The sequence below is a fragment of the Salvelinus sp. IW2-2015 genome, linkage group LG31 (genome assembly GCF_002910315.2).
Source record: "Salvelinus sp. IW2-2015 linkage group LG31, ASM291031v2, whole genome shotgun sequence".
NCBI lineage: Eukaryota > Metazoa > Chordata > Actinopteri > Salmoniformes > Salmonidae > Salvelinus > Salvelinus sp. IW2-2015.
In genome coordinates this window covers 20,167,209-20,194,186 of record NC_036870.1, presented here as the reverse complement: position 1 = coordinate 20,194,186, position 26,978 = coordinate 20,167,209, and the positions used below count along the sequence as shown (strand labels likewise).

General features: G+C 43.1%; 3 protein-coding genes across 3 annotated transcripts; 2 read left to right on the top strand and 1 right to left on the bottom strand.

The window, feature by feature from the left end:
* Positions 1-1,609: 1,609 nt before the first annotated feature.
* Positions 1,610-4,034, top strand: sytl1 (synaptotagmin-like 1). The gene is made up of 7 exons (XM_023976515.2): positions 1,610-1,908; positions 2,027-2,129; positions 2,294-2,455; positions 2,657-2,735; positions 2,857-2,956; positions 3,114-3,319; positions 3,389-4,034. Exons 1-7 carry the CDS (start codon positions 1,754-1,756, stop codon positions 3,529-3,531), a joined length of 948 nt encoding a protein of 315 aa, XP_023832283.2. The 5' UTR covers positions 1,610-1,753; the 3' UTR covers positions 3,532-4,034.
* Positions 4,035-5,374: 1,340 nt separating this feature from the next.
* Positions 5,375-13,250, top strand: zgc:110239 (C1 family peptidase). Its single transcript, XM_023976514.2, has 11 exons — positions 5,375-5,531; positions 6,706-6,765; positions 6,950-7,042; positions 7,558-7,730; positions 7,810-8,071; positions 8,163-8,358; positions 8,493-8,686; positions 8,911-9,002; positions 11,976-12,137; positions 12,282-12,471; positions 12,768-13,250. Exons 1-11 carry the CDS (start codon positions 5,486-5,488, stop codon positions 12,953-12,955), a joined length of 1,656 nt encoding a protein of 551 aa, XP_023832282.1. The 5' UTR covers positions 5,375-5,485; the 3' UTR covers positions 12,956-13,250.
* Positions 13,251-16,657: 3,407 nt separating this feature from the next.
* Positions 16,658-25,645, bottom strand: LOC111955606 (organic cation transporter protein). Its single transcript, XM_023975823.2, has 10 exons — positions 24,668-25,645; positions 24,336-24,439; positions 23,162-23,316; positions 22,628-22,796; positions 20,614-20,728; positions 20,435-20,535; positions 19,198-19,409; positions 17,456-17,564; positions 17,159-17,371; positions 16,658-16,840 (listed from the first exon to the last, which is right to left on the bottom strand). The coding sequence occupies exons 1-10, from the start codon at positions 25,043-25,045 to the stop codon at positions 16,747-16,749; spliced, it is 1,650 nt and encodes a 549-aa protein (XP_023831591.1). The 5' UTR covers positions 25,046-25,645; the 3' UTR covers positions 16,658-16,746.
* Between the last annotated feature and the right edge of the window lie 1,333 nt (positions 25,646-26,978).

Genomic DNA, 26,978 nt, shown 5'->3' with positions numbered 1-26,978 from the left:
TTAAATTGTTTAACTTGGTCAAACGTTTTTGGGTAGGCCTTCCACAAGCTTCCCAGCTTTTTCAGTTCTGCCCACAAATTGTCTATGGGATTGAGGTCAGGGCTTTGTGATGGCCACTCCAATACCTTGACTTTGTTGTCCTTAAGCCATTTTGCCACAACTTTGGAAGTATGCTTGGGGTCATTGTTCATTTGGAAGACCCATTTGCGACCAAGCTTTAACTTCCTGACCGATGTCTTGAGATGTTGCTTCATTATATCCATATAATTTTCCTGCCTCATGATGCTCTCTATTTTGTGAAGTGCACCAGTCCCTCCTGCAGCAAAGCACCCCCACAACATGATGATGCCACTCCTGTACTTCACGGTTGGGATGTTCTTCGGCTTGCAAGCCTCCCCCTTTTCCCTCCAAACATAACGATGGTCATTATGGCCAAACAGTTCTATTTTTGTTTCATCAGACCAGAGGACATTTCTCCAAAAAGTACAACCTTTGTCCCCATGTGCAGTTGCAAACTGTAGTCTGGCTTTTTTATGGCGGATTTGGAGCAGTGGCTTCTTACTTGCTGAGCGGCCTTTCAGGTTATGTCAATATATAGGACTCGTTTTACTGTGGATATAGATAATTTTGTACCTGTTTCCTCCAGCATCTTCACAAGGTCCTTTGCTGTTGTTCTGGGATTGATTTGCACTTTTCGCACGAAATTACGTTATTCTCTAGGAGACAGAACAAGTCTCCTTCCTGAGCGGTATGACGGGTGCGTGGTCCCATGGTGTTTATACTTACGTACTACTGTTTGTATAGATGAACGCGGTACCTTCAGGCATTTGTAAATTGCTCCCAAGAATGAACCAGATTTGTGGAGGTCTACAATTTGTTTTCTGAGGTCTGGGCTGATTTCTTTTGATTTTGCCATGATGTCAAGCAAAGAGGCATTGAGTTTGAAGGTAGGCCTTGAAATACATCCACAGGTACACCTCCAATTGACTCAAATTATGTCAATTAGCCTATCAGAAGCTTCTAAGCCATGACATCATTTTCTGTAATTTTCCAAGTGTAACGGCAGCCTTCCTCCTCTTCAAGAGAAGAGAAGGTGTAGCAGGGATCGGACCAACACGCAGCGTAGCCAGTGCTCAACATGTTTAATTACGAATAACGTGAACACTTACAACAATACAAAATAACAAAATGTGGCAAACCGATACAGCCCTATCTGGTGCAGAGTAAACACAAAGACAGGAAACAACCACCCACAATCCCCAACACAAAACAAGCCACCTAAATATGATTCCCAATCAGAGACAACACAAAACACCTGCCTCTGATTGGGAACCATATTAGGCCAAACATAGAAACAGACAAACTAGACACACAACAGAATGCCCACCCAGCTCACGTCCTGACCAACACTAAAACAAGCAAAACACACAAGAACTATGGTCAGAACGTGACACCAAGCTGTTTAAAGGCACAGTCAACTTAGTGTATGTAAACTTCTGACCCACTGGAATTATGATACAGTGAAATAATCTGTCTGTAAACAATTGTTGGGAAAATTACTTGCGTCATGCACAAAGTAGATGTCCTAACCGACTTGCCAAAACTATAGTTTGTTAACAAGACATTTGTGGAGTGGTTGAAAAACGAGTTTTAAAGACTCCAACCTAAGTATATGTAAACTTCAAACTTCAACTGTACATACATACATACAAAACACGTGTGTATGTGTGTGTGTACGTAGTTGAGTGGCAGTATGATGAGTCTGTTCAGTTCGGGGGAGTTCGGAGCAGTGGAGGTGAAAGGGCGTGTCCTATTCTCATTGGACTATGACACTCAGAGGGAGGAGCTGCAGATCAGAGTGTGTCGCTGTGAAGACCTGGCCGCCGCACGCAAGAACCACTCCGACCCGTAAGTAAAGTAGGGTTGCTGTTTCGAGGATGCTTACAGGCATCATTGATTTTAACTATCCCTTTGAGAAGCACTTGTTTTGTGTTAAGACGTGTGTGTGTGTGTGCGTGTGTTGTAGGTATGTGAAGGCATATCTCCTGCCTGATAAGTCATCTCACAGTAAGAAGAAAACATCAGTGAAGAAAAAGACTCTCAACCCAGTCTTTGACCAGACACTGAAAGTGAGAGCACACACACTCTCTTTCTCGATTCCTTTCCCTCAGCATCTGTCTTGTTTGTTACCTCTCTCTGTCTACTTGCCGGTCTGTTTTCTGTCTGTCTTGTCTGATGTACATGTGAATGTATGAATCACTTGTGTCTCTCAGTATAATTGTGTTTGTTTCAGTATAAGATCAGTGTGTCAGAGGTGCGTGGAAGGACTCTGAACCTGTCTGTGTGGCACGCTGCCCCCCTGGGCAGAAACCTGTTCCTAGGAGAGGTGGAGCTTGAACTGGCTCACTGGGACTGGAAACATACACGCTCTGACTGGTACCAGCTACAGCCACGGGTAAGAGCTGGTATACACACACACACACACACAACACAACACAACACAGCATGCAGTAAGTCTTGCATTGTATGTGGTCTTAACTGGCCAGGAGAAGAGAAGGTGCTGAGAATTTCAACTAACTCTTATGTAACCCTTCTAACCTAATCTCTCTTCTCTTCAATCTCCCGCTCTCCTCTTTTTCTGTTCTCTCTCTCTCAGGTCCAGTGTAGTCCAGAGTCTATCAGTAGTCGAGGAAACATCCTGCTCTCTATCAAGTTCATCCCAGTAGGGTCCGAGGGTAAACTGAGCTCACTACGCTCGTCACACACACCCAGCACTTTCTTTCACTTTCTCTCCTTCTCTCTCTCATACTCACTCACTCTCTCTGTCTGAACTTACTCTGAACGTATTCTGTGTAGGTGGAGGTCTACCTCTAACAGGGGAGCTACACATCTGGCTGCGGGAAGCGCAGGGTCTTCTCTCCACCAAAGGGGGTGCCGTGGACTCCTTCATCAAGAGGTGGGTTAGAGCTCAGAGGTCAGGAGTAGGAAGAAAACCTGCAGTGTGGCCGTTCTCAAGGCCTGGATTTGTGGAACGGGGGTCTAGAGTTAGTGGAATACGACTGTGTTTACAGTATAATGACTGTTCTTTAACCATACTTTGACTTTAATCCAAGTTACGTGCTGCCGGACACCAGCCGGTCGAGCGGTCAGAAGACACGCGTGGTTAAGCGGTCGGTCAGTCCGACCTACAACCACACCATGGTGTATGACGGGTTCCAGCCTGCTGACCTGAGAGAGGCCTGTGCTGAGCTGACTGTCTGGCACCGTGAAGGGTTAAAAACACACCTGCTGGGAGGGGTCCGACTCAGCCGTGGGACAGGTGAGATACACACAGATAGATACGCACTGTGTATGCACAGATGACATTGTAATAAGGTGTGTGTTACAGGTCTAAGCTACGGAGTGGCAGTGTGTTGGATGGATTCAACAGAGGAAGAAGCATCTGTGTGGAACTCCATGATCCTGAACCCCAACCACTGGATGGATACTACACTACCTATCAGAACTAACCTGGCTGACCGCCCAGAATAACACACACACACTACACTTCCCACCAGAATCTGTACATATAAAAGGTAGTGCTGCTGGTAGTATGTGTTGGGTTGTGTTGCCTACAGTAGGATACGTATGGGTATAGTTTTAGCCTACCTGTATGGCTAGTTTTAGAGACCCAGATCAATCAAATTCATTTCAGTTAGGGCAGTGTAGGGCTATTGTTTTAAATTAGGATAGGGTCAGCTATACTTCCTCAAGCCTAGCTAGTGGTTTATAAATGCCCAATCGATCACGGTTGAATTGCACAATAATAAGGAACTAGAAAGAGGAAACTAGGGGGAGGAAATGCATATGACAGTGTGTTAGTTAACAAAGACATTAACTCGTTATGTTAAAACTGCTGTATAAAATGTGTAATCTAAAAACTTGTGTCATACATATGTCAAGTAAACAATTTAGAGTATTTGAGCTGCACTTAATTTAGCTTGGAGTTGGTACTTTTTGGACTATTCCACAGTATGAGTCATAATAGCGATAACCTAGCTGTCAAACAAGGAAATGGTTCCAATTGTTTTTCCACCATTTATTTTTCCCATAGAGGATTTTAGAAACACTTAAAATAAGGGCTGTGTTTTGTGTAGATTTACCCTGGCGTAATGTTTTGATAACCGTCTAAATCTCTTTCGGACAAGGTGACTTTTATCAATATATTTTCTTGAATTTACCCCCCCCAAAATGAAATGATAATTAGTTGCTAATGTGGGTGTCATAAAGAACTACAAATGCCATGATGATCTGGACGAGACTGCCAAATCGAGAATCTAAGGGATTAACTGTCTAATGTTGGCTAAATGTAGTAATGAATAAATTGGCTACATTTCTTTAAATTGACATATTCTGTGAACTGTCTTGTGCAAGTTTTTAATGGCACAATACCTGTTAGCAAAGGTGTCAGCTAGGGATAAAATGCAGGAGCTTGTAGGGATTTGTAGTCTTGCATGTTTACTTTTATGCTAATGTGCATTTTCGTATCTGAGTGGAATATATTGACAAGTCAATTTGGCCAGGAGAGATTTAGATGGTTATCAAAACATCACGCCACGGTAAGCCTACACGAAACGCAGCCCTTATTTTAAGTGTCTCTAAAATCCCCTATGGAAAAAATGAATGGTGGAAATATGATTGAAACCAATTCCCTGTTTGGGTTTTGTGGGTATTCTGACACCTCCACCGTTTAGACTTCAAGCCCAAAACTCAGGTATTTGACTAATATATTATGACGCAGTTCTGGTTCTCTGTTGTGAAGTTAAATTAACTGTACGAATCAACCTTTATGAATGTTTCTGTGTAATAATGGTATTGTACATTATCAATTAAATATCAATACCTCGATTAAACTACAGTTTTGTAATCTCGTGGACAGAGTACACTACTGATTTGTTATCTGACTCAATTACGCACAATTTTAGTTATGTGTTTCCGAAATAGTGTCCTTCTCACATATAGTCACTGACAGTAAGAACATGGATCCACATAGTGTCGCAGGTTCGCAATTGTATTTGTCGTTTTATGAGGCAATGGCATTCTGCCACACTGCGGAATACAGCCATAGAAGACCAGGGGAATGTTATCAAATGCGATAAAAGCCCTGACAGTAAATGCACATGATTATGTCATTTTCTCTCTGACAGACTCTAAAGATGCTGAATAATGCCAAAATATCTGTAGAAATGCACAATAAATACCAAAAATCCATATACGACCGAAATCGCATGACTTGCCCAATTCACCCACCCACCCCTGTCCTGTGATTGGAGGGCTTCTATCAGGACTTCCATCTGATTGGCCAACATAGATGCCAATCATTAACAGCATGGACTTAAATTCGATACATTTTGGATCACTCAAGTCGTTGCAGAACACAATACGATATGTTTATGTCTTTCTGACTGCGCTCATATACACGCAGAACAACCTACGAAAAGAAGCTATGAGGGACTGGTACATTGTAACTGTGCTATTGTGGAGCGTAGTAGGTAAGATCTCGAGATGTTTTTGTTAAGACAGTTAATTAAAAGGTGATAGATTCTGATCGTTTTGTGTATTCGATGAGTCCTCTTTACTCAACCAAATGTAGGCCTACTATACAATTATTTGTAGTGTTATTGTATGAACTGAATTGTGTTTTGGATAAAATGCTAATTGGGAACACAACTGTTGCCGCGCCTGTACAGATCTCGTGACACCGGGGCAACCCGACCGCACTGCTAAAACTCCAAGTCAAATATCTTGGAATGAGCGGGTTCAAATTATGGTAACTTCTGTGACAAGACCCTGCATGTAGCACTGGTAAACAAATGTTGATTCTGATTCACGGGTAGGATACTGCTCTGTTGTAGCTGACTAAACTCCAATACATGGGGAATGAACCCAGACGAGTTTAGTCGGCTAACGCTAGCTCTATGTAGCCTAAGTAGTTTACTATGTCAAACTGATTTAGGTACAACATCGTGATAAACCATTTTTTATTTATTTAGAGTAACTCACTGTAAACTGGCATGTAATTTGGCATAAAATGAACACTATCTCTAAACTGTATTCGTGTATTCCGAGTGGCGCAGCGGTCTAAGGCACTGCATCTCAGTCACTACAATCCCTTTTTCGATTCCAGGCTTTATCACATCCGGCCGTGATTGGGAGTCGCATAGGGCGGCGCACAGCATTGGCCGGGGTAGGCCGTCATTGTAAATAAGAATTTGTTCTTAACGGACTTGCCTAGTTAAATAAAAGGATGGATATATATATATTAAAATACCATCTGTGGGCCTCGACTGTTGACTCGCGTTGCTTCTGACTAGAGTAGGCAACACATTTACTGTTTTTCAACAATAGTGAGTGAGAAAAGCAAACCTCATGTCTCAGTCTGTCTGCCCAGTCTAAGTCCTCTAAGGTCATCCAGCCAATCACACCACCAGCGTGAGACTTTGGCACGTGGTGGTCACACGCCTGGTCTCTACTGTTATCTTATGTGTTGTTTACTTAGTAGTCCTGCAACAAGCACAAACCCCACTCCACATCTGTAACCCACTTTCTTCTCTTAGGTCACAGCGGAGGGGTAATGTTAGCAGTAATAGTATGAGAAGGGTTAAGGGTAGACTGGAATATGACCTCTTCATACACCTCTGGCATTGACATGCTCTTTCTCCACAGCCACAGAGGGAAAAGCTCTCCCTTCAGTCCCAGACTTTGGGAAGGCATACCATGTCAAAGGTGAGTGAGACCTATTGTTATTGAACTGAGGAGTGGTGACTTAATGTATGGTAATAATATATCCTGTACTTTTGCATGACTTGTCAGTAACTACAAGATTACACCATTTACATTCTAATAATTTAACAGACACTCTTATCCAGAGTGACTTACAGTTAGTTTATTAATTACATTTGTGTATCAGGTGTGATCTCCCTGCCCTATGCTGAGATAAAGGAACCATTTGAGGCCTGGTTCGACCTAAAGGAGAGGACCAGCCGCATCGACTATTACCACGGTATCTATTTACACACCAGCTGTACAATAGTCAAGCAATATGGCTCCATGTTCTCTCAGGCAAGCTGGAATATCCACCATATTGCTTATGTCTATAAAATCCTTGCAGATTTTAACAAGTGGCTAGGGGTTGTTCTTGGGTGTACAGGACCTGTTTTGTGTTTTTTTACGTCCTTTTGAGGAGTGCTGCAGCTTTGATCAGAAATAGTGCATGTTAGCAGCAGGGTTGTAGTGGATGTCATTTGAGACGCACTGTCAGTGAATCACGTGTGCAACTGAGGCCTTTGTTCTGAGTCAAGGTCAGTAGACTGAAACCTCAGCACTTATAGACAGTGAAACTTGTCAACTACAGCGTCTTTTAAATCACGCTATAAAATCCTGGAGATGAGGAGAGGGCCACTAAGACCAGGGATCTCTAACTCTATTCTAGGGTGTGCAGACTTTTCTTACAGTCCAGCACTAACACGCAGTCAACTTCAGTTCTTATTTTCTGTGTGTTGTCATGGTGACCCGCAGGTCAGGTGTCGACGTACCAGATGGGGATGGAGCTTCCTTGGGGATCATCTTATAAGATCACTCCTGAGACCACAGAGGTGGAGCTAAACATTATGAAGTGTTTCCAGGTCAATGGCACAAAAGAAGAGCCAGTCACACCTCAAGGATCCCTACCTGACCTCCAGGGGTTTATGGTGTGTGTGGTAGTTGAGTTTTTCAATTAATACAGGTAGTTTTGAAAAGTTATTTGTAATAAATGGTCTTTGTGTGTAGTTCCTCAGGATGGAGTACTATGGAGGTGTGCTCTGTGAGGTCTGGCAGAATGTGACAGTAGTCGGACATAAGAAGAATACCTACACACTCTGGGTGACACGCCCTGAAGGAGGGGTTATGGGAGGAGCTGAGCTGACCACGCCCCTACACTACGAGATGATGGGCTACAACACCCTGCTGGGGTCCCATTATGATAAATATCTGGTCGACTACAAGGAGTTCAGCTCAAAGTTTGACCCCAAAGTCTTCGCCCTGCCTGATGGTTCGCATGCGCACACACACAGCTCTCAAGCCATGTGACAATTAGCAAACAATCTTAATCACTTTCTTGTCGGTCACATCTCTCTCTTCAGGGATGAGCTGTGGTTCATTTCCTGGTCTAGGGGTGGAGGACCACCTGCTGGCCAATCCGATGAAAGATCTGATTCACACTTCCTCGTTAGGCCACGCCCAGCGGTTGTTCGGCCACTTCAAGGAGCAGTTTGGTCGTCGTTATGGTGATGAGAGAGAGCACGAGAAGAGGGAGCACGCATTCGTTCACAACCTCCGGTAAGGGTGCTGGGGGGAGAGGGCAAGAGCAACAAATGAGTGATTGAAAGAGTTCTAGGTGAATATAATTTGGTTACAAATTCTGTCTTCCTCTATTCCCCTCTCGCTCTTCCCTCCATCACTCCCTCTCCCAGGTATGTCCACTCTATGAACCGTGCTGGCTTGTCGTTCTCCCTGGCGGTCAACTCTCTGTCTGACCTCTCCATGTCGGAGCTGTCTGCTATGAGGGGCAGAAATGGAGGGAAGAGGCCCAACAACGGCTTGCCGTTCCCCATGCACCTATACACTGGAGTACAGGTCCCTGATCAGCTGGACTGGAGGCTCTATGGTGTGTGTTGAGCAGAGGAGGCTGGTGGAAGGAGCTATAGGATGACGAGTTCATTGTAATTGCTGGAATGAACTGAATGGAGTCAAACGTGGTTTCCATATGTTTGTTTGATACCGTTCCATTTATTCTATTCCAGAGACTACTCAGCCCGTCCTCCTATAGTTCCACCCACCAGCTTCCATGTGCGTGTGCATGCGTGTGACAACATTGTGTGTATTTTCTAGGTGCTGTGACTCCGGTGAAGGACCAGGCCATCTGTGGTTCATGTTGGAGCTTTGCCGCCACTGGAGCAGTAGAGGGCGCTCTCTTCCTGAAAGTAATATCTCACACAGTGATTTTTAGAATAACTTCAGTTGGCGTGTGTTATAGCTGTTTATTTGGATCCCCATTAGCGTTTGCAGCAACTATTCTCACTGGGGTCCACAAAAACACACTGATAGACAAAGGACAGTCACATAAATGTAAAATACAACGATATACAAACGATACAACAAGAGTGTCTGCCAGGGTTTCTGTTTGGAAAAGGTGGCGCTGGACCATGTTAATGCATCTTAACAGAACATGCAACTAATTTAATGAAGCAGCCAATAAAATGTCATTTTCAAATGTTTGCCAAAATGCAATTCTGAACAGGGCACCTGGAAAAACCCCATTCTAAACAGGGCATGTGACAGATTAACCTGCTACACTGGTGAGAAACAAGTTTTAGGTTTTTCATAACCATTTAAGAGATTTGTTTCATTGAGCCCTTCAAACAAAAAGACAATGTGAACAATAGCCATGTATGGTTCCTCTCTCCTGATAATGTTGAGGGTGCGTGCGTGCGCCTGAGCACACAGAAGTACCTGGCCTTAAGATTTTATGATTAAGCACGTGACAATGATTTTGAGAAATTAAAAACATTGAAATGGAACTTCCATGAAAAATCTGAAAATCGTAACTGGCACGCAGAATAGTAGGATAAATTGTAAGCTTCCCCAAACTTTTTATTTTTCTATAAAATAATTGCCTCCATGTTGCCATGGTCAGATTTAGCCTATAGGCTATTTTGACGCAAGGTAAGACAAACATTCAGGTTTCAAACAATTAAGTATTTTTTTTAATGCAGCTCCAGCGTTGTAAAATGGTGGGTGACCCACTGATAGTAGGTTGCCTGCACTTGATGGTGAATGGGAGATGTGCTTCAATTACCAGTTTAGATACAAATAGCTATTAAAAAAAAAAAAAAACATGCACCCTAACTGTAAGACATTATTGCATATTAAAAATGTTGTGCAATGAATGGGCTCATAAAAGCACATGATTTACTCCAGCAGAGAAGCTGCAGGAGAAATCTCACTCAAACTAGGCTGTGTATGCTGTGCGCTTGTGATAGTTGTTTGATAAGTAAAATGCACACAGGCCAATTTAATTCCAGTAAATTATAAAACCCTGTTTGTGTACCATGACATCTTTAATCAGTTTTCTTTCAAGGGAATTTTGCTGTTTGCTTGAGTAATTTTCTCTGAATCCTGTGCGTTGCTGTGAATGTGTTTCGGACTTGGGTATGGGTGTCTGAGCTGAATGTTATTTGCTTGTGCAGACAATCTGGAATTTTCATCACAGTATTATGGCTCATAACTAGAAGTGACGCATTTCATGTCTCGTCAACCTCAACCAGGAAAGACTATCAAGCATGTTAGTGCTGTTAAGGGCAAGGCATGCTGCTCTGTTTTGAGCCAGCTGTAGCTTTGCTAGGTCTTTTTTTGCTGCACTTGACCATATTGCTGTCCGGTAATATGGTCAAGTAGAGTTGATCTGTGTTCTACACAAAAATCCTCTTTTTATAACACCCCCTCCATCTTCAGAACAGGTGAAGTAAAGCCATAGCAAGTTAGGTTTTTTCAATAACATCTTAGGCTGCACTGAAAGGTTCTAAATTACCCAACAACTTAATGAATGATGGAAATTAATTGGATTTTCTACCCATAATATCAACAGTCAGCGCTGTAGCTCATCCCTAAGGAGGATGATCATTAATATTGTCCTTTTATTCAGAAGGTAAAATGGATGAAAATAAATAGGATGTCAACTTTTATTTTTCCTCTCACGTATTTGCCTTTGTTAGCGGTCGATGTTCTTCAATAACAGACCCCAAAGCAAATCAGGGAGAGAAATATATTCCAAGAACAAATCAGTTGTTATGATGGAAAGTAGATGGAAGAATAAACATCTCCTCAATGTTTCTCCACTTAACAAAGAGACGGGATGTAGTTTATACTCAAGCCTAGACTGTGTTTGACCAATTTATAATATCGTGCAGTAAAATTGGCCAAATACCAAGTATCCCAGGCTCGATGTTTGGACCAATGAGAATTTGCCACATGTAGCTATGAGTCCCTGACTGGAACCCCATACTCAGATGTCGAACTGACACTACTATTTCTATTGACCGTTAATTCCCTCTTGACCTCTAGTCCTCTGCTTTGTATATTTATCTTATATTCCTACACATTATGTTAATGACTTGAAGTTTTTCAATGGAGGAAAATAAATAATATCAACTTGTTGTTCACAATTAGTTGTAGCTTGTGAACACTATTTTCTCTCACGTATTTGACAATTATGTGGTTGAGGTGTTATAAGATCTCTAGCTGTAATATACTTGCATGTATCACCACCATCTCTGGTCTCCCTGCACCCCATAATCCACAGGCATTCCGTCCTCACTGGTGTTGCCTAGCAACTCTAGAAATGTTCAAGACGGGTTTATTATGGGCTGAGGATTCACCATTCCCTTGACCAACACACACTCATTAGCAGTAGTAGCTGATGGCAGTTCAGGAGATTTTTAATGAGCCACGTGTGGTGGTTCAAGGAGTTTGTTGAACTTACAAAGGAGGCTATTTAAGGTGAAGTTGGGACTTATTTGGGAGAGTTGAGCGGTGTGAGTTGAGTTGATGGTTGTTAGTCTAGTCAGTGGTCCTCCTTTGTACCTCTGCCAGCTCTAAGGAAATGAGCTTGTCCTCTCAGTAGGAAGTGACCAGGAGGTGCTGTGTCCTGCCGCATTGGCAGGTTCATAAACATACTACTTCCCAGGGGGCCAATCAGATTCCTCCCCTCTGACCTCCTAGCAACCCACAGATGCAGCTGTGGAAGTTGCTGTGAAAAAACAATAATTGGTCTCTCGGGGGGCCCCCCCCCTCAACTCTTCATTTCCAGTCTTCTGTTGGGTTTATTTATTGACCCGGAGAAGTAGAATGTTTCTCACCCAGTTATAATTGTCAATTCTTCTCTTTTCTCCCTGTAGTCAGGGTCTCTTCAGGTCTTGTCTCAGCAGATGTTGGTAGATTGTAGCTGGGGCTTTGGTAATAATGGATGTGACGGAGGAGAGGAGTGGAGGGCCTACGAGTGGATCATGAAACACGGAGGCATCGCAACTACAGAGACCTATGGTTCCTACATGGGCATGGTGAGACACACACAGAGATGGCTTGTCTAGAGGTAATCCACAGGGCTCTATGCTTTGCCTGCTCCTTTTCATGTCTTAACAGGACATGTAAATCTTTACAATATACTGTACTTGAACCCAGTGTATGACTCTCTCTCCTAACAGAACGGCCTGTGTCACGTCAACACATCCCAGCTGACAGCTCGTGTCCAGAGCTACACCAACGTGACGTCAGGTGACGCCGAGGCCCTGAAGGTGGCGCTGTTTAAACACGGCCCAGTGGCCATCAGTATTGACGCAGGACATAGGTCCTTTGTCTTCTACAGCCACGGGGTCTACTATGAACCCAAATGTGGTGAGTTATATACTATAGTGCCCTCAAACTCAACTCTGGACCTCGAAGCCAGTTCCACTGCGGTTTTTCAGTGTTCCCCTCTAATCAGGGACTGATTTAGACATGGGACATCATGTGGGTGCAATTAATTATGAGGTAGAACAGAACCAGCAGGCTCCAAACTTCGTAGCGTAAGAGTTGAATGCGCCTGCTATAGGGTAAACATACACAGCTATTCTTCACATCTGTCTGAGGTGTTCCCCAGGGCTCTTGTTCTCTCGCGATCTCTCACGCAATCTCTTCTCCCTCACGCCTAGGAAACACAACTGACTCCCTGGACCACGCGGTGCTTGCAGTGGGTTATGGTGTCATGGAGGCGGAGCCTTACTGGCTGGTGAAGAACTCCTGGTCAACCTACTGGGGAAACGACGGGTACATACTGATGTCTATGAAGGATAACAACTGTGGTGTTACCACTGATGCTACGTATGTTACGCTGGCATAGAGCTAGGGAGAAACATGAAACGCACGCACAGGAGTTACGACTCCTTTTTAAATGATGATAGGAGGGTATTTGAAATTGGAATAATATCGGAAGTGTGTGTGGTGCATGGGATGAAGTAATGTCGTTTAGGCAGTAAGGTTTTTAGATATGTTTATTGCTGGTCGGCGCGCAGTGCCTTCCTCTCTGTCATATACACACTTTGTCACACAAACGTACGCACACACTGAATCATGCTATACGCACACTTGTGCTCTGGAATCGTGAAATCATCTCAATAAATGTGGAATGTTTTGTACTTGCTGCTCGATTTTCTTTTTGTTCATCATGCTGTGACTCAATAGTGTTTTGCTAACTCATGTGAAAAATAAGACCTTACTCTTCCCAACACACTCGGTCGTTCTAAACACATGATGAATACATGTATGCCTTGCTATTGCTAGCAGTAGCACCACATGTACATTATATATACAAAAGTATGTGGACACCCCTTCAAATGAGTGGATTCTTCTATTTTAGCCACACCTGTTGCTGACAGCTGTATTAAAATCGAGCAAACAGCCATGCGATCGCCATAGACACATTGGCAGTAGAATGGTCTCACTGAAGAACTGTGACTTTCAACATGGCACCGTCATAGGATGCCACCTTTCCAACAAGTCAGTTTGTCAAATTGATGCTATGCTAGAGCTGCCCTGGTCAACTAAGTGCTGTTATTGTGAAGTGGTAACATCCTGGCCTCTGTTGCAAAACTCACCACCGAGTTACAAAATGCCTCTGGACGTTCCAGTGAAGGGAATCTTAACGCTACAGCATACAATGACATTCTAGATGATTCTTTGCTTCCAACTTTGTGGCAACAGTTTGGGGAAGGCCCTTTCCTGTCTCATCATGACAATGCCCTTGTGCACAAAGTGAGATCCATGCAGAGATCGGTGTGGAAGAACTTGACTGGCCTGCACAGAACCCTGACCTCAACCCCATTGAACACCTTTGGATTGAATTGGAACGGCGACTGCAAGCAAAGCCTAATCGCCCAACCAGTGCTGGACCTCATTAATGCCCTTGTGGCTGAATGGAAGCAAATCCCTGCAGCAATGTTCCAATATCTAGTGGAATGCCTTCCCAGAAGTGGAGGCTGTTTTATAGCAGCAAAGGGGGGACCAACTCCATATTAATGCCCATGATTTTGGAATGTATGTTCGACAAGCAGGTGTCCACATACTTTTGGTGATGTAGTGTATATAGCTATGGATCAAATCTAACCTTTGCCAATTGTCAATGATGCCCTCAGAACAAAATACACAGCCAAAAAAAGGCTATAGCAGTTACAGATGTACTACATTTCAACAACACAAATATTACAATCAACCAAAACGCTTGCAAACCTCTGAATTATACCTGCATAATAGACTATAAGAGCTACATAATGGGTATTGTAAAAAGCTAGTGCATGTGTTCACATTTATGAACAATATTCTGATGTACTCTCAAGCTAGCATTCTCAAGTAATAGTTATCTGGACAAGATAAGGCAGTAAGATAGTAAGTACCTAAATGGCATAGATAAAGACATATTGCATAGATATACCACATACGATTTAGATATGTAATGACAGATATACAGTACCATGAAAATAGTTAATTGGTTCTCAAAAATAAAAATGTTTTAGAAAGAAGGTTGACAGGTCATCAGTGCGCAATAAAAGGTATAGCCTACTGAACTAAAGCCTAGGCATTTGCTCAGGGAGTTAATGCAAATCTTCAGGTCTCAGACAAGGTTACTCATCACATGAGCATGTTTCACCAAACAACCTAAAATGTTGTTGGCAGGTTTGTGTGTTTTGGGGTTATTCATTTGTTTTTACCACCCCAGTAATGTTATCAAATTTCTGAAAACCAAAACAAATGTTACATGTTTGAATGAAGAGCGCTAAAAAGTTGAGTGTTTATGTATAGGAAAACAAGGGCGATTCATTTACTGTAGGATTTATGAATGACCCCCTTATTGTATGTGTGTGTGTGTGCACATGTTGGTCTGCTACTTGCATTGCATAGTGCTTCTATACAGACCTTCTGTATGGTATGTGGTTTTGAATCTTATAACGAGTGAGAGGTTGCCTCGTGGATTCTACTACAGTTGAAGTCGGAAGTTTACATACTTAGGTTGGAGTCATTAAAACTCGTTTTTCAACCACTCCACAAATTTCTTGTTAACAAACTATAGTTTTGGCAAGTCGGTTAGGACATCTACTTTGTGCATGACACAAGTAATTGTTCCAACAATTGTTTACAGACAGATTATTTCACTTATAAATTCACTGTATCACAATTACAGTGGGTCAGAAGTTTACATACACTAAGTTGACTGTGCCTTTAAACAGCTTGGAAAATTACAGAAAATTATGTCATGGCTTTAGAAGCTTCTGATAGGCTAATTGACATAATTTGAGTCAATTGGAGGTGTACCTGTGGATGTATTTCAAGGCCTACCTTCAAACTCAGTGCCTCTTTGCTTGACATCATGGGAAAATCAAAAGAAATCAGCCAAGGCCTCAGAAAAAAAATTGTAGACCTCCACAAGTCTGATTCATCCTTGGGAGCAATTTCCAAATGCCTGAAGGTACCGCGTCCATCTGTACAAACAATAGTACGCAAGTATCAACACCATGGGACCACACAGCTGTCATACCACTCAGAAAGGAGACGATGAATGTACTTTGGTGCGAAAAGTGAAAATCAATCCAAAAACAACAGCAAAAGACCTTGTGAAGATGCTGGAGGAACCGGTACAAAATTATCTATATCCACGGTAAAACGAGTCCTATATCGACATAACCTGAAAGGCCGCTCAGCAAGGAAGAAGCCACTGCTCCAAAACCGCCATAAAAAAGCCAGACTACGGTTTGCAACTGCACATGGGGACAAAGGTTGTACTTTTTGGAGAAATGTCCTCTGGTCTGATGAAACAAAAATAGAACTGGTGGCCATAATGACCATTGTTATGTTTGGAGGAGAAAGGGGGAGGCTTGCAAGCCGAAGAACACCATCCCAACCGTGAAGCATGGGGGTGGAAGCATCATGTTGTGGGGGTGCTTTTCTGCAGGAGGGACTGGTGCACTTCACAAAATAGAAGGCATCATGAGGCAGGAAAATGATGTGGATATATTGAAGCTCAAGACATCAGTCAGGAAGTTAAAGCCTGGTCGCAAATGGGTCTTTCAAATGGACAATGACCCCAAGCATACTTACAAAGTTGTGGCAAAATGGCTTAAGGACAACAAAGTCAAGGTATTGGAGTGGCCATCACAAAGCCCTGACCTCAATCCTACAGAGAATGTGTGTGCAGAACTGAAAAAGTGTGTGCGAACAAGAAGGCCTACAAACCTGACTCAGTTACACCAGCTCTATTAGGAGGAATGGGCCAAAATGTCCCCAACTTATTGTGGGAAGCTTGTGGAAGGCTACCCGAAACGTTTGACCCAAGTTAAACAAATTGAAGGCTACCAAATACTAATTGAGTGTATGTAAACTTCTGACCCACTGAGAATGTGATGAAAGAAATAAAAGCTGAAATAAATAATTCTCTCTACTATTATTCTGACATTTCACATTCTTAAAATAAAGTGGTGATCCTAACTGACCTAAGGCAGGGATTTTTTACTTGGATTAAATGTCAGGAATTGTGAAAAACTGAGTTTGAATGTATTTGGCTAAGGTGTATGTAAACTTCTGACTTCAACTGTATGTGTGTTTGTGTGCGGATTGCTGGGATGTGTGCATGTGTGTGAGTGGTCAAGACTCCGTTGCTAGGCGCTGTAGTTCCTGCCCCTCTGTGCTGCTTGCTGATTGGATAATGTCCTCTCCTTGGCCCTTCTTTGGAGGAAACCTGAAGTAGAAAACAAACTCATAAATTTTTTAAAACAAAAACAGTCAACAAACACACAGGTTATGGTTGGCAATAGGGGTTAGTTTGTGGACTTGATTGTGTGTGCGCGTGTGTGTGTGTCAGGGTTGGGGTCAATTCCAGTTAATTCAGAATGTTAACCAAATTCCAATTCCACATTTTTCTCATTGAAAAGCATTGGAACATAATTGGAATTGGAGTTTAAATTTCACTGTACTTCCTGAATTGACTGGAATTGAAATGGGATTGACCCCAACCCTGGTGTGTGTTTGTGTGTCTGTCTGTCAGTAGATATAGTACCTAGTATCCCAGTTCTCTGCGTCTTCTACGGTATCCGGTAGTGGTCTGTTGGCAGTCTCTGGCAGTGCCAGGGCGAGAACTGCGCCAAGCAGGGGGGCGCAGCCAAAGATGAGCATGGGTAGAGAGGGGCTTCTGGTATGGAGCATGTTGATAAGGGGGGCTAACACACCCCCTACACGGGCAAACATACTGGACACACCTATCCCTGTCTGCCTGTAGACACACACACTGGTAATAGAAGTTAGCAATCACACAAATGAATGTGCACACACACACACACACACACACACTTCTTACCGTAGTACAGTAGGGAAGATCTCAGCAGTATAAACATAGATAACAGCGAAGGAAGCAGTGATACCAAACTTTCCTACCATGGCTAGACCTGTTATCAGGTTGGGATGGTCTGAGAGAGAGAGAGAGAGAGAGAGAGAGAGGGGGATAGAGAGAGAATGTTTATTACATGATTTTGTCATTTAGCGCAACGCTCTTAACCGCTAGGCTACCTGCCGTGGTGTTTTATAGACAGACTAACAGCTGTTTTGTGGACCCAATATGTTACAACCCCCCCCCCCCCCCCCCCCCCCCACACACACACACACACACACACACACACCAGTGGCGGTCAGTGCCGTTTCAGGGAGGACAATTTTTCATGAGCATGGCCTTATTTCTATTACAGCGTATTGGATGACTGTCATTCATATTCCATTCACCCAGTTCAATGTGACATTGATCGGTTTAGGCTACTACATGATACTAGAATTTTCTCTATACCCATCATGAGGTTGCTACAACCTAGCCTATGAATGAAAGTTTACAACATAGGTGCACACAGGTCGAGAGACAAATTTGATGTGACAGTTAATCCCCGGTTTGTTCAGTTTGCTTCTGTTTAAGAAATGTTTTTCAACAGAATCTGTGGAATGAATACACCCCTGATCACGAATAAACACAGTTCACAGATTCATATCAGCCACGTTGTATTCCTTCTCGCATCTAGGTTATGCGCTCTCCTGCTTTCACCTCTTCCCTTCGCTTGAGGACTTCAATGCACAAAACATCAGCTGAAAAAACCTTTCCAAGCCAAACCGCTACACACAGCCTACATTGTTGTCACCTTATTAGCTAAAGTAACGTCATAGTTCTATTAGCATAGCTAATAGAACTAATGTGTTAGTAAATCCGCTACAATCATGCAGTAATGTTACAGTGTACAGCCAGTAAGCAGTTACACCAGCGGGCCCCAGTGGCAATAAATTAGTAAAAACAAAAGCTTACCTTGACTTTAGGAGTTTCAGTGTTGTGTTGGATAGTCATAGCCAGCTAGCTAACATAGCATCCCTTTGTTTGAGCAGTGTGTTTCGGTAGGCTAAACTAGCTAGCTGCATTTACTAGCTAAATAAGTGAAACTGAACAAAATGATAATCTCTCTCTCTATTTCTCTTGCTTCTCCTTCATTGAGGAATAAATGTTCAACTATTTTCTTTCTCTCGCTTCGAGTCAACTTTCTCACCACATTTTATGCACTGCAGTGCTAGCTAGCTGTAGCTTAAGCTTTCAATACTAGATTAATTCTCTGATCCTTTGATTGGATGGACAACATGTCAGTTCATGCTGCAAGAGCTCTGATATGTTGGAGGACGTCCTCCGGAAGTTGTCATAATTACTGTGTAGGTCTATGGAAGGGGGTGAGAACCATGAGCCTCTTAGGTTTTGTATTGAAGTCATTGTACTCAGAGGAGGACGGAAGCTAGCTGTTCTCCGGCTACACCATGGTGCTACCCCACAGAGTGCTGTTGATGCTACAGTAGACCTTCTTCGCAAAATAGTGTGTTTTAATCAATTATTTGGTGACGTGATTATATTTAATATAGTTTTATCTAAAAAGGATAACCTTCCTCCTCTGAGGAGTCTCCTGACACACACACACACACACACACACACACACACACACACACACACACACACACACACACACACACACACACACACACACACACACACACACACACACACACACACACACACACACACACCTGTAGGTACAGTTAGAGTGAGCAGACAGGCCACGCCCCCCAGGGCCAGAAAGCCACTCTGGGATAGGCGTCTGCTCCAAGGGAGGAACAGGAGGACCAATGACCTGGCAGGGATCTCCACCAATCCAAAGATGAACTGAGTCAGGTAGAGGTCTGAGCCCAGTTTAGATACACCTAGAGACAGTCCATAATATACCAATACATTCACAAACCTAGAGAGAGAAAGAGCAGGGTTAGACACACACATACACACAGTCTTGTATAACTAACCTTCTGGGGACACACAATTCAGTCCCATTCAAAATCCTATTTTCCCTAACCCTAAACCTAACCCTAACCTATACCCTTACTCAAACCCTAACAAGTAACCCAAACCGGCTGCGCGCATAAATGTTTTTTGTCCCCCCACACCAAACGCAGGTTAAAATATCAAAACAAACTCTGAACCAATTACATTAATTTGGGGACAGGTTGAAAAGCATGAAACCTTTATGGCAATTTAGCTAGCTAGCTTGCACTTGCTAACTAATTTGTCCTATTTAGCTAGCTTGCTGTTGCTAGCTAATTTGTCCTAGGATATAAACATTGAGTTATTTTACCTGAAATGCACAAGGTCCTCTACTCCGACAATGAATCCACACATAAAACGGTCAAACGAATTGTTTCTAGTCATCTCTCCTCCTTCTAGGCTTTTTCTTCTCTTGACTTTATATTGCGATTGGCAACTTTCATAAATTAGGTGCATTACCGCCACCGACCTCGTTCGTCTTTCAGTCACCCAAGTGGGTATAACCAATGAGGAGATGGCACGTGGGTATCTGCTTCTATAAACCAATGAGGAGATGGGAGAGGCAGGACTTGCAGCTCGATCTGCGTCAGAAATAGAACTGACTTCTGTTTTAGCCCTTGGCAACGCAGACGCTCGTTGGCGCGCGCGAGCAGTGTGGGTGCAATAATTGAATAATATAGATTTCTAAATGTATTTTGCAATGCTCGCGCTAGCGACGCGAGCTGTGTAGTCAGCCTGTAACCCGAAAAACTAACCCTAACCCTAATTATAACCCTAACACTAATTCTAACCTTAACCCGAAACCCCCTAGAAATAGCATTTGACCTTGTGGGGACTAACAAAATGTCCCAAGTTGGTCAAATATTTGTTTGTTTACTATTCTTGTAGAGACTTCTGGTCCCCACATGTATAGTTAAACACGTCCACACACACACACTTCTTAGTTACCAGACATAGAAAAGGATAAGAGCTCTTTTCCTCATCTGGGGTGTTCTAATGAGATCTGCAGCTGAGTGTCTCCTTCTACCTTCCATGTCACACCTGTCCACCTAAACATACACACACATAAAATATTTTATTTGCATGCTCAAACACTGTGAAAAACACAAGATGTGTCTGTGTGGTACCTGTATAGTAGGTGGTAATACACGTCCGTTGACTGTAGCAGCTTTGCGTAGTAGAACAATGGCCTCCTCTCTCCTGTCATTGGCTAGCAACCACCTAGCTGACTGAGGAAGCACCCTGAGGGTAGAGAGAGAGTATATAATATCATATTGTATTCAAAATGATTGACCATTTGTCTCACCCATTTTTTGAATCTATTGCACACCTACAGTGCCTTCGGAAAGTATTCAGACCCCTTGACATTTTCCAGCATTATTCAAAAAAAAATTTTTTTCAAAACAAATCCCTCATCAATCTTCACACAATATCCCATAATGACAAAGCAAAAATAGCTTTTTATTTAAACAAACAGAATTATCACATTTACATAAGTATTCAAACCCTTTACTCAGTACCTTGTTGAAGCACCTTTGGCAGCGATTACAGCATTGTGTCTTCTTGGGTATTACGCTACAAGCTTGGCACACCTGTATTTGGGTAGTTTCTCCCATTCTACTCGGCAGATCCTCTCAAGCTCCGTCAGATTAGATGGGGATCGTCGCTACACAGCTATTTTCAGGTCTCTCCAGAGATGTTCGATTGGGTTCAAGTCCGGGCTCTGGCTGGGTCACTCAAGGACATTCAGAGACTTGTCCCGAAGTCACTCCTGCATTGTCTTGGCTGTGTGCTTAGGGTTGTTGTTCTGTTGGAAGGTGAACCATCGCCCCAGTTTGAGGTCCCCAGTGCTCTGGAGCAGGTTTTCATCAAGTGTCTCTCTGTTCTTTGCTCTGCTCATCTTTGCCTCGATCCTGACTAGTCTCCCAGTCCCTGCCACTGAAAAACATCCCCACGGCAAAAATCTGCCACCACCATGCTTCACCGTAGGGATGATGCTAGGTTTCCTCCATACATGACGCTTGGCATTCAGGCCAAAGAGTTCAATCTTGGTTTCATCAGACCAGAGAATCTTGTTTCTCATGGTCTGAGAATCTTTAGTTGCCTTTTGGCAAACTCCAAGAGTGGTGTCGTGCCTTTTACTGATGAGTGGCTTCCGTCTGGCCACTCTATCATAAAGGCTTGATTGATGTAGTGCTGCAAAGATGGTTGTGCTTCTGGAAGGTTCTCCCATCTCCAAAGAGGAACTGTAGAGCTCTGTCAGAGTGACCATCAGGTTCTTGGTTACCTCCCTGACCAAGGCCCTTCTCCCCAGATTGCTCAGTTTGGCTGGGCGGCCAGCTCTAGGAAGAGTCTTGGTGGTTCCAAAAATCTTCCATTTAAGAATGATGGAGGCCACTGTGTTCTTTGGGGACCTTCAATGCTGCAGAAATGTTTTGGTACCCTTCCCCAGATCTGTGCCTCGACACAATCCTGTCTCCGAGCTCTACGGACAATTCCTTTGACCTCATGGCTTGGTTTTTGCTCTGACATGCATGGTCAACTGTGGGACCTTATATAGACAGGTGTGTACCTTTCCAAATCATGTCCAATCAATTGAATTTACAACAGGTGGAATTTACAACAGGTCCAATCAAGTTGTAGAATAAGGTATTTCTGTTTGTATTTCGAAAAACCTGTTTTTACTTTGTCAATATGGCGTATTGTGTGTAGATTGCTGAGGATTTATTTAATTTAATCAATTTTAGAATAAGCCTGTAAAGTAACAAAATGTGGAAAAAGTCAAGGGGTCTGAATACTTTCCGAAGGCACTGTATATTTACATGGATACAAAACAAAATGTATTTATGTTTTTCCATCATGTCTACTGTGTAATATTTATTGTGAGGTTAAAGTATTATATGTATTCAAGTGACCAGATGTTAATGCATCTAGAGGTTTTTTAGGTAGGTGTGTTTCACAGTGGTGTATGATGACCTGACGAAGATCCAACTCGGAACGAAACGTCTTTATGATGATTAAATCACCATGGGAGAATACCAGAGTTGCGGACATTACTTTTACTTTTTTATTCTGGGAGAGAGAAAGAGACATGAATAGTGAAGAGCAACCGGCCAAGCATAAGTGTGTGTGTGTCCTCACCATATATAGAAGATGAACAGAAAGCCAGGAACAGATATAGCCAGCTGTAGTTTTCTCCAGTCTCGTATGAGGTAGGCTAGTCCAGCTATTAGCATGTAGCCCAGGCCAAAGAAGTAGTCAGTGAAGACACCAGCTAACATACGACGCTGGGCACACGTCCACTCTGTACCTGTGGAGAGAAGGAGGGATGGAAGGAGAGGGGGAGGAGAGGGTGGAAGGAAAGCAGAGAAAGGAAGGAGAGGTATAATAAGGGTTAGGTTAAGGGGAAGGGGAGATTAAGGTTTGAGTGGATCGGGTGGTGTGGAACTAAGGGGTTTAGGTTTCTGAGAATAGAGCTAGGGGTCAGGGGTTAGGAATAATGTGTGTTCTGGGGTTGGAAAGAAGGAATATAGGTGATGTCATTGTTGTACTGTTTAAATTCTAATAATGGATTGAATGTTTGGCAGAATGGTTTCATGTAAATTACAGTCCTGTGTAAATAGCAATCATATTGATTACAGTTAACATTTTGGGGGGGTATACATGTGTGTGTACCCAGTACAAAGGCGTTGATGATGACTCCAGAGATAGTAGTCCCCAGAATAAATCGCAGCAGGACATACACAGGGAAGTTTGGAGCAAAAGCCGCAGCCACTCCAAACACTGTCTGTAGTGCTAGGGAGAGGAGCAGGGCATACCTCCTACCAATCCTACAGAGAGAGGGAGAGGGGGGGGAGACTGTGAGTATTTATCAAAATGTATGACATTGAAGTGATAAATTCATGTTGACCATGGGTTAGGTTTTAGGTAGGGGTCAGAGCCACTGAAATTTCCTAGGTGGCTAAGGTCCGGATGGATATTGTCATTTATCGGCGTAGTAACAAACCCCCACCTCGCGACCCATGCGACCCCAAACTGTTCACACCCCTCTTTTTGGTTGAGAGAACATTTTGCAGTTTTAAAGATAAGTTCCTGCAATTATACACATTTTGCCATAGGGCATGGAGGCCCCCATGGGCACATAATCTGGACATGGTAACTACAAGATTTAGATAGCTGCTTAGTTAGCCTAACTTACCTACCTAGCTAACATCCTACCTAGCTAACATGGGCTGGTTCTTAATAAACTGTAAATTACTGACAGGTTATAAATAGCTCTCTCTAAGGTCTGTCAGTGAATGACATAACAAGAGGAAACTCCCCATACATTACCACATTTTGAATTTGCACCTTGTGTATTTTACTATTACAACTCATAACAGCATTAAATTGAAAGTCTGACTTAGTTCCTTTAAGTCAGGACCTGTGGTCCGTATTGATCCCGTTCTGGGAGTATGGCTGGTTTAGGGTCTGGTGGTAGAGGTCAAGGGGTATTGAAGATTCTACAGATGTAGGATCTTAATCTGATCACCCTGTTGCCAGAGAACATTCCCGCAATGAAGAAACACTTGTAGTGCATTTGATGTATAAAAATTATTCTGAAGTTTGTGTTTTCCACAAAAAATGTATCAACCCCTTTCAAAAATGTCAATTAATTATAATCCACATAATAATTCAAATTCCTGTTGCTGTATGATTTTTTTTCCTGCTGTAGTAAACTGTCTCAAATTAAGAACCTACATCTATACCTGTCTGTCATAGCTTCAAAGACAACAGTTTCCTCCAGGAAACCCAACATGTAAAGAGGGTCAGAGGTTAGAGGTCTGGGGTCAAGGGTTATGTTATGTACCTGTCTGCCATAGCTCCAAAGATGACTGCTCCCACCAGCAGACCCAACATGTAGACAGAAGACCCCAAACTGTTGAGCCATGCCTTGTCACACACCAAGTCCCACTGTAGGAGAGAGAGTGTGTGAGTGAGTGTGGTGAGACAGGGAACAACAGGTCTGATGAGAGAACTGTTCATAACATCTTCCCCTAGCACAGCTGAGGTTCCACCTAGTCTCCATCCATGGTACCCTGTTCACCATGGCGCTGTAGTAGGGAAGTGAACAGATGAGACTAACATTTTCCTAGTAACCCCATTAATCTGAACACAATATAAGGGAAAGGCATTATTTACCTCGGTGATGGTAGTGCTTTGATAAATCTCCTGGCTGTACACCCATCCGTGCTCGCAAGGCGCGCGCGCAGTCCCGTTCTCTGTTAGAATGTCCATGAGGACGCAGGAGTCGTCCACCTGTGGATCCACCGGGATGCTGAGGTTCAGCTTTGCAGTAACAGTAACGGATGAAGTCAAAGCCAGGCTACCATTATGAACGTTATTACCGGGGCCTGAGCTCGGGCTGTCCCGGCAGCGATGTCCTGGTGTAGCCCCGGTAAAGATGCTGGCCATCATGTGAAAACCCAGTAGTATCTGAGGCAGACAGATCCACACATACAGAATCTTCTGGTACTTTCCAAACCCTCCTACAGCTGTTAGAATCTGCTCGAAATTCATTTTCAATCAATTCAATGCTCTATTGAAGAAGGGATTATTAAAATCTCAATGAGACATTAGGCCCATTGCTGCTATTCGACCAAGTCTCGTTTGCAAAATAGATTTTTATCTGAGATTAAAGTGATCTGAATAAATACAAATTTAAAAAACGAATATATTTGGGTCCAAGTATCTCCTATTGTATCCCATTGTACTAGGCTATAGATTGGACACAAATAAACCGAATCACTATAGCCAGCAAAAGGCTGTAAATCACATGTCTCCTAGAGAGAAAACCAGACAACAACACACCACCATGTGCCACGGTGTGACAGTGGGCAGACAGGTGCGTGTGTCCGGTGTCCGCTCTCGTCCGTCAGTGAGGGACATGGTTTTGTTCTTCTCACATGTCCTGGCTGAGCCCCTTACAAAATCCCTCTTAAAAATCCCTCTTATCTAAAAATCAGTTGCAGTAGACTATCTTCCCTTTTCCTTACAATGCATATAGTAGACAACTATACATAATAGTTTCTCACATCCAAGTGAGCACAGTTGTATATTACAATCAAAACCTTCTCTCAGAAAATCGTCTATAAAATAAATCCTCAGAATCGCGCTTCGGGCAGAGTCCCTCTGAACAAGCCCTTCCGAAACCCAGAATGGCGCAACAATCTTTTGTATTAACATGCACCTCAAATCATAAGTCAACTTGAAATCAGATAAACAGTCAACCAAACGCACAAATTACGCAGAACATTGTCCAACATGACGCAGAACATTGTCCAACAAAATAATATGCATCAGTGAAAGCCAGTGTCGCGTGCGCGTCCCCGAGGGTGGATGTTATAAATACGGTGTTTTTGTGGGGTGGTGGTTGGGGTGAAGGGGCTGTTGCTACAAAACTGTTGAACCACGGGAAACCGCGCGAGCGGACCAATAGCAGAGCGCGGAGAGACATGAACGCGCACTTTATAGATAGGTAGTCTATGAACAATAACCGCTGGAGCATGATTAATTTATCATCGTCCGAGTGGTTTGTTTGTGTTTGGATGTAGTCTAGTCTGTCTTCTTTAATTTCACTTAATTTACTATTTGTTAGGTAATACATATGCGAACAATCGAGAGTATAGGCCTAGGCCTAATAGGCTGCGTTTAGACAGGCAGCCCAATCCTGATCTTTTTTAAAACTATTTGGTATTTTGAACGATCAGATCAGCTCTGAAAAAGATCAGATGTGAAAATATCTGATGTAATTGGTCAAAATATAAATTAGTGACATAAAGATAAGATTGGCTTGCCTGTCTAAACGCAGCCCTAGATGCTGAACCTGTGACCGTCCATGTCCACTGTTTGGTGGGGCTAAATTTAGTGGTGAACTTCGTAATTCTGATTCTGCCTCTTTCCGCTTCAGTAGTGCTGAATCGCTTTTACTATTAGCTTCTTTGTTTAGGCTACTTTACATTAGAACTATCGGACCTTTCACTCTGGTGACAAAGTCCGCACACTGCACTCGTGATGGACGTTGGTGTCACATTTAGGAAATCCTCAACAGTGGCGCTATACTGACGCTCTGTGTTCACATGTGGTACTGCAGGACCCTCCGTTCACTTAAAACGGGGACCTGATCCTTGATGTAGTCCAAAACCCCCCACATAAGCCAAGACCCAAAACAATGCCAAAACGGAATGTATTCTAACAATATGGTGGAAACCACCTAGCCAATCAGAGGTCAAGATAGAGTCATCAACATAGTAGCCATGAATACTACTATGTATACAGGGTGGCCTATGAAGCTAAGCAGAGTGGTCCTAGTCAATCCTTGGATAAGACTGGGAGACCAGGTCCAGCTGGAAGTGGAGACTCCAAGGCCCATGATCAGTGATGGGGACACTGCCCTCCAAAGTGTACCGTTCTCCAGATAAGATGTTAAATTGAGTTCAGATGAAGGAGAGAT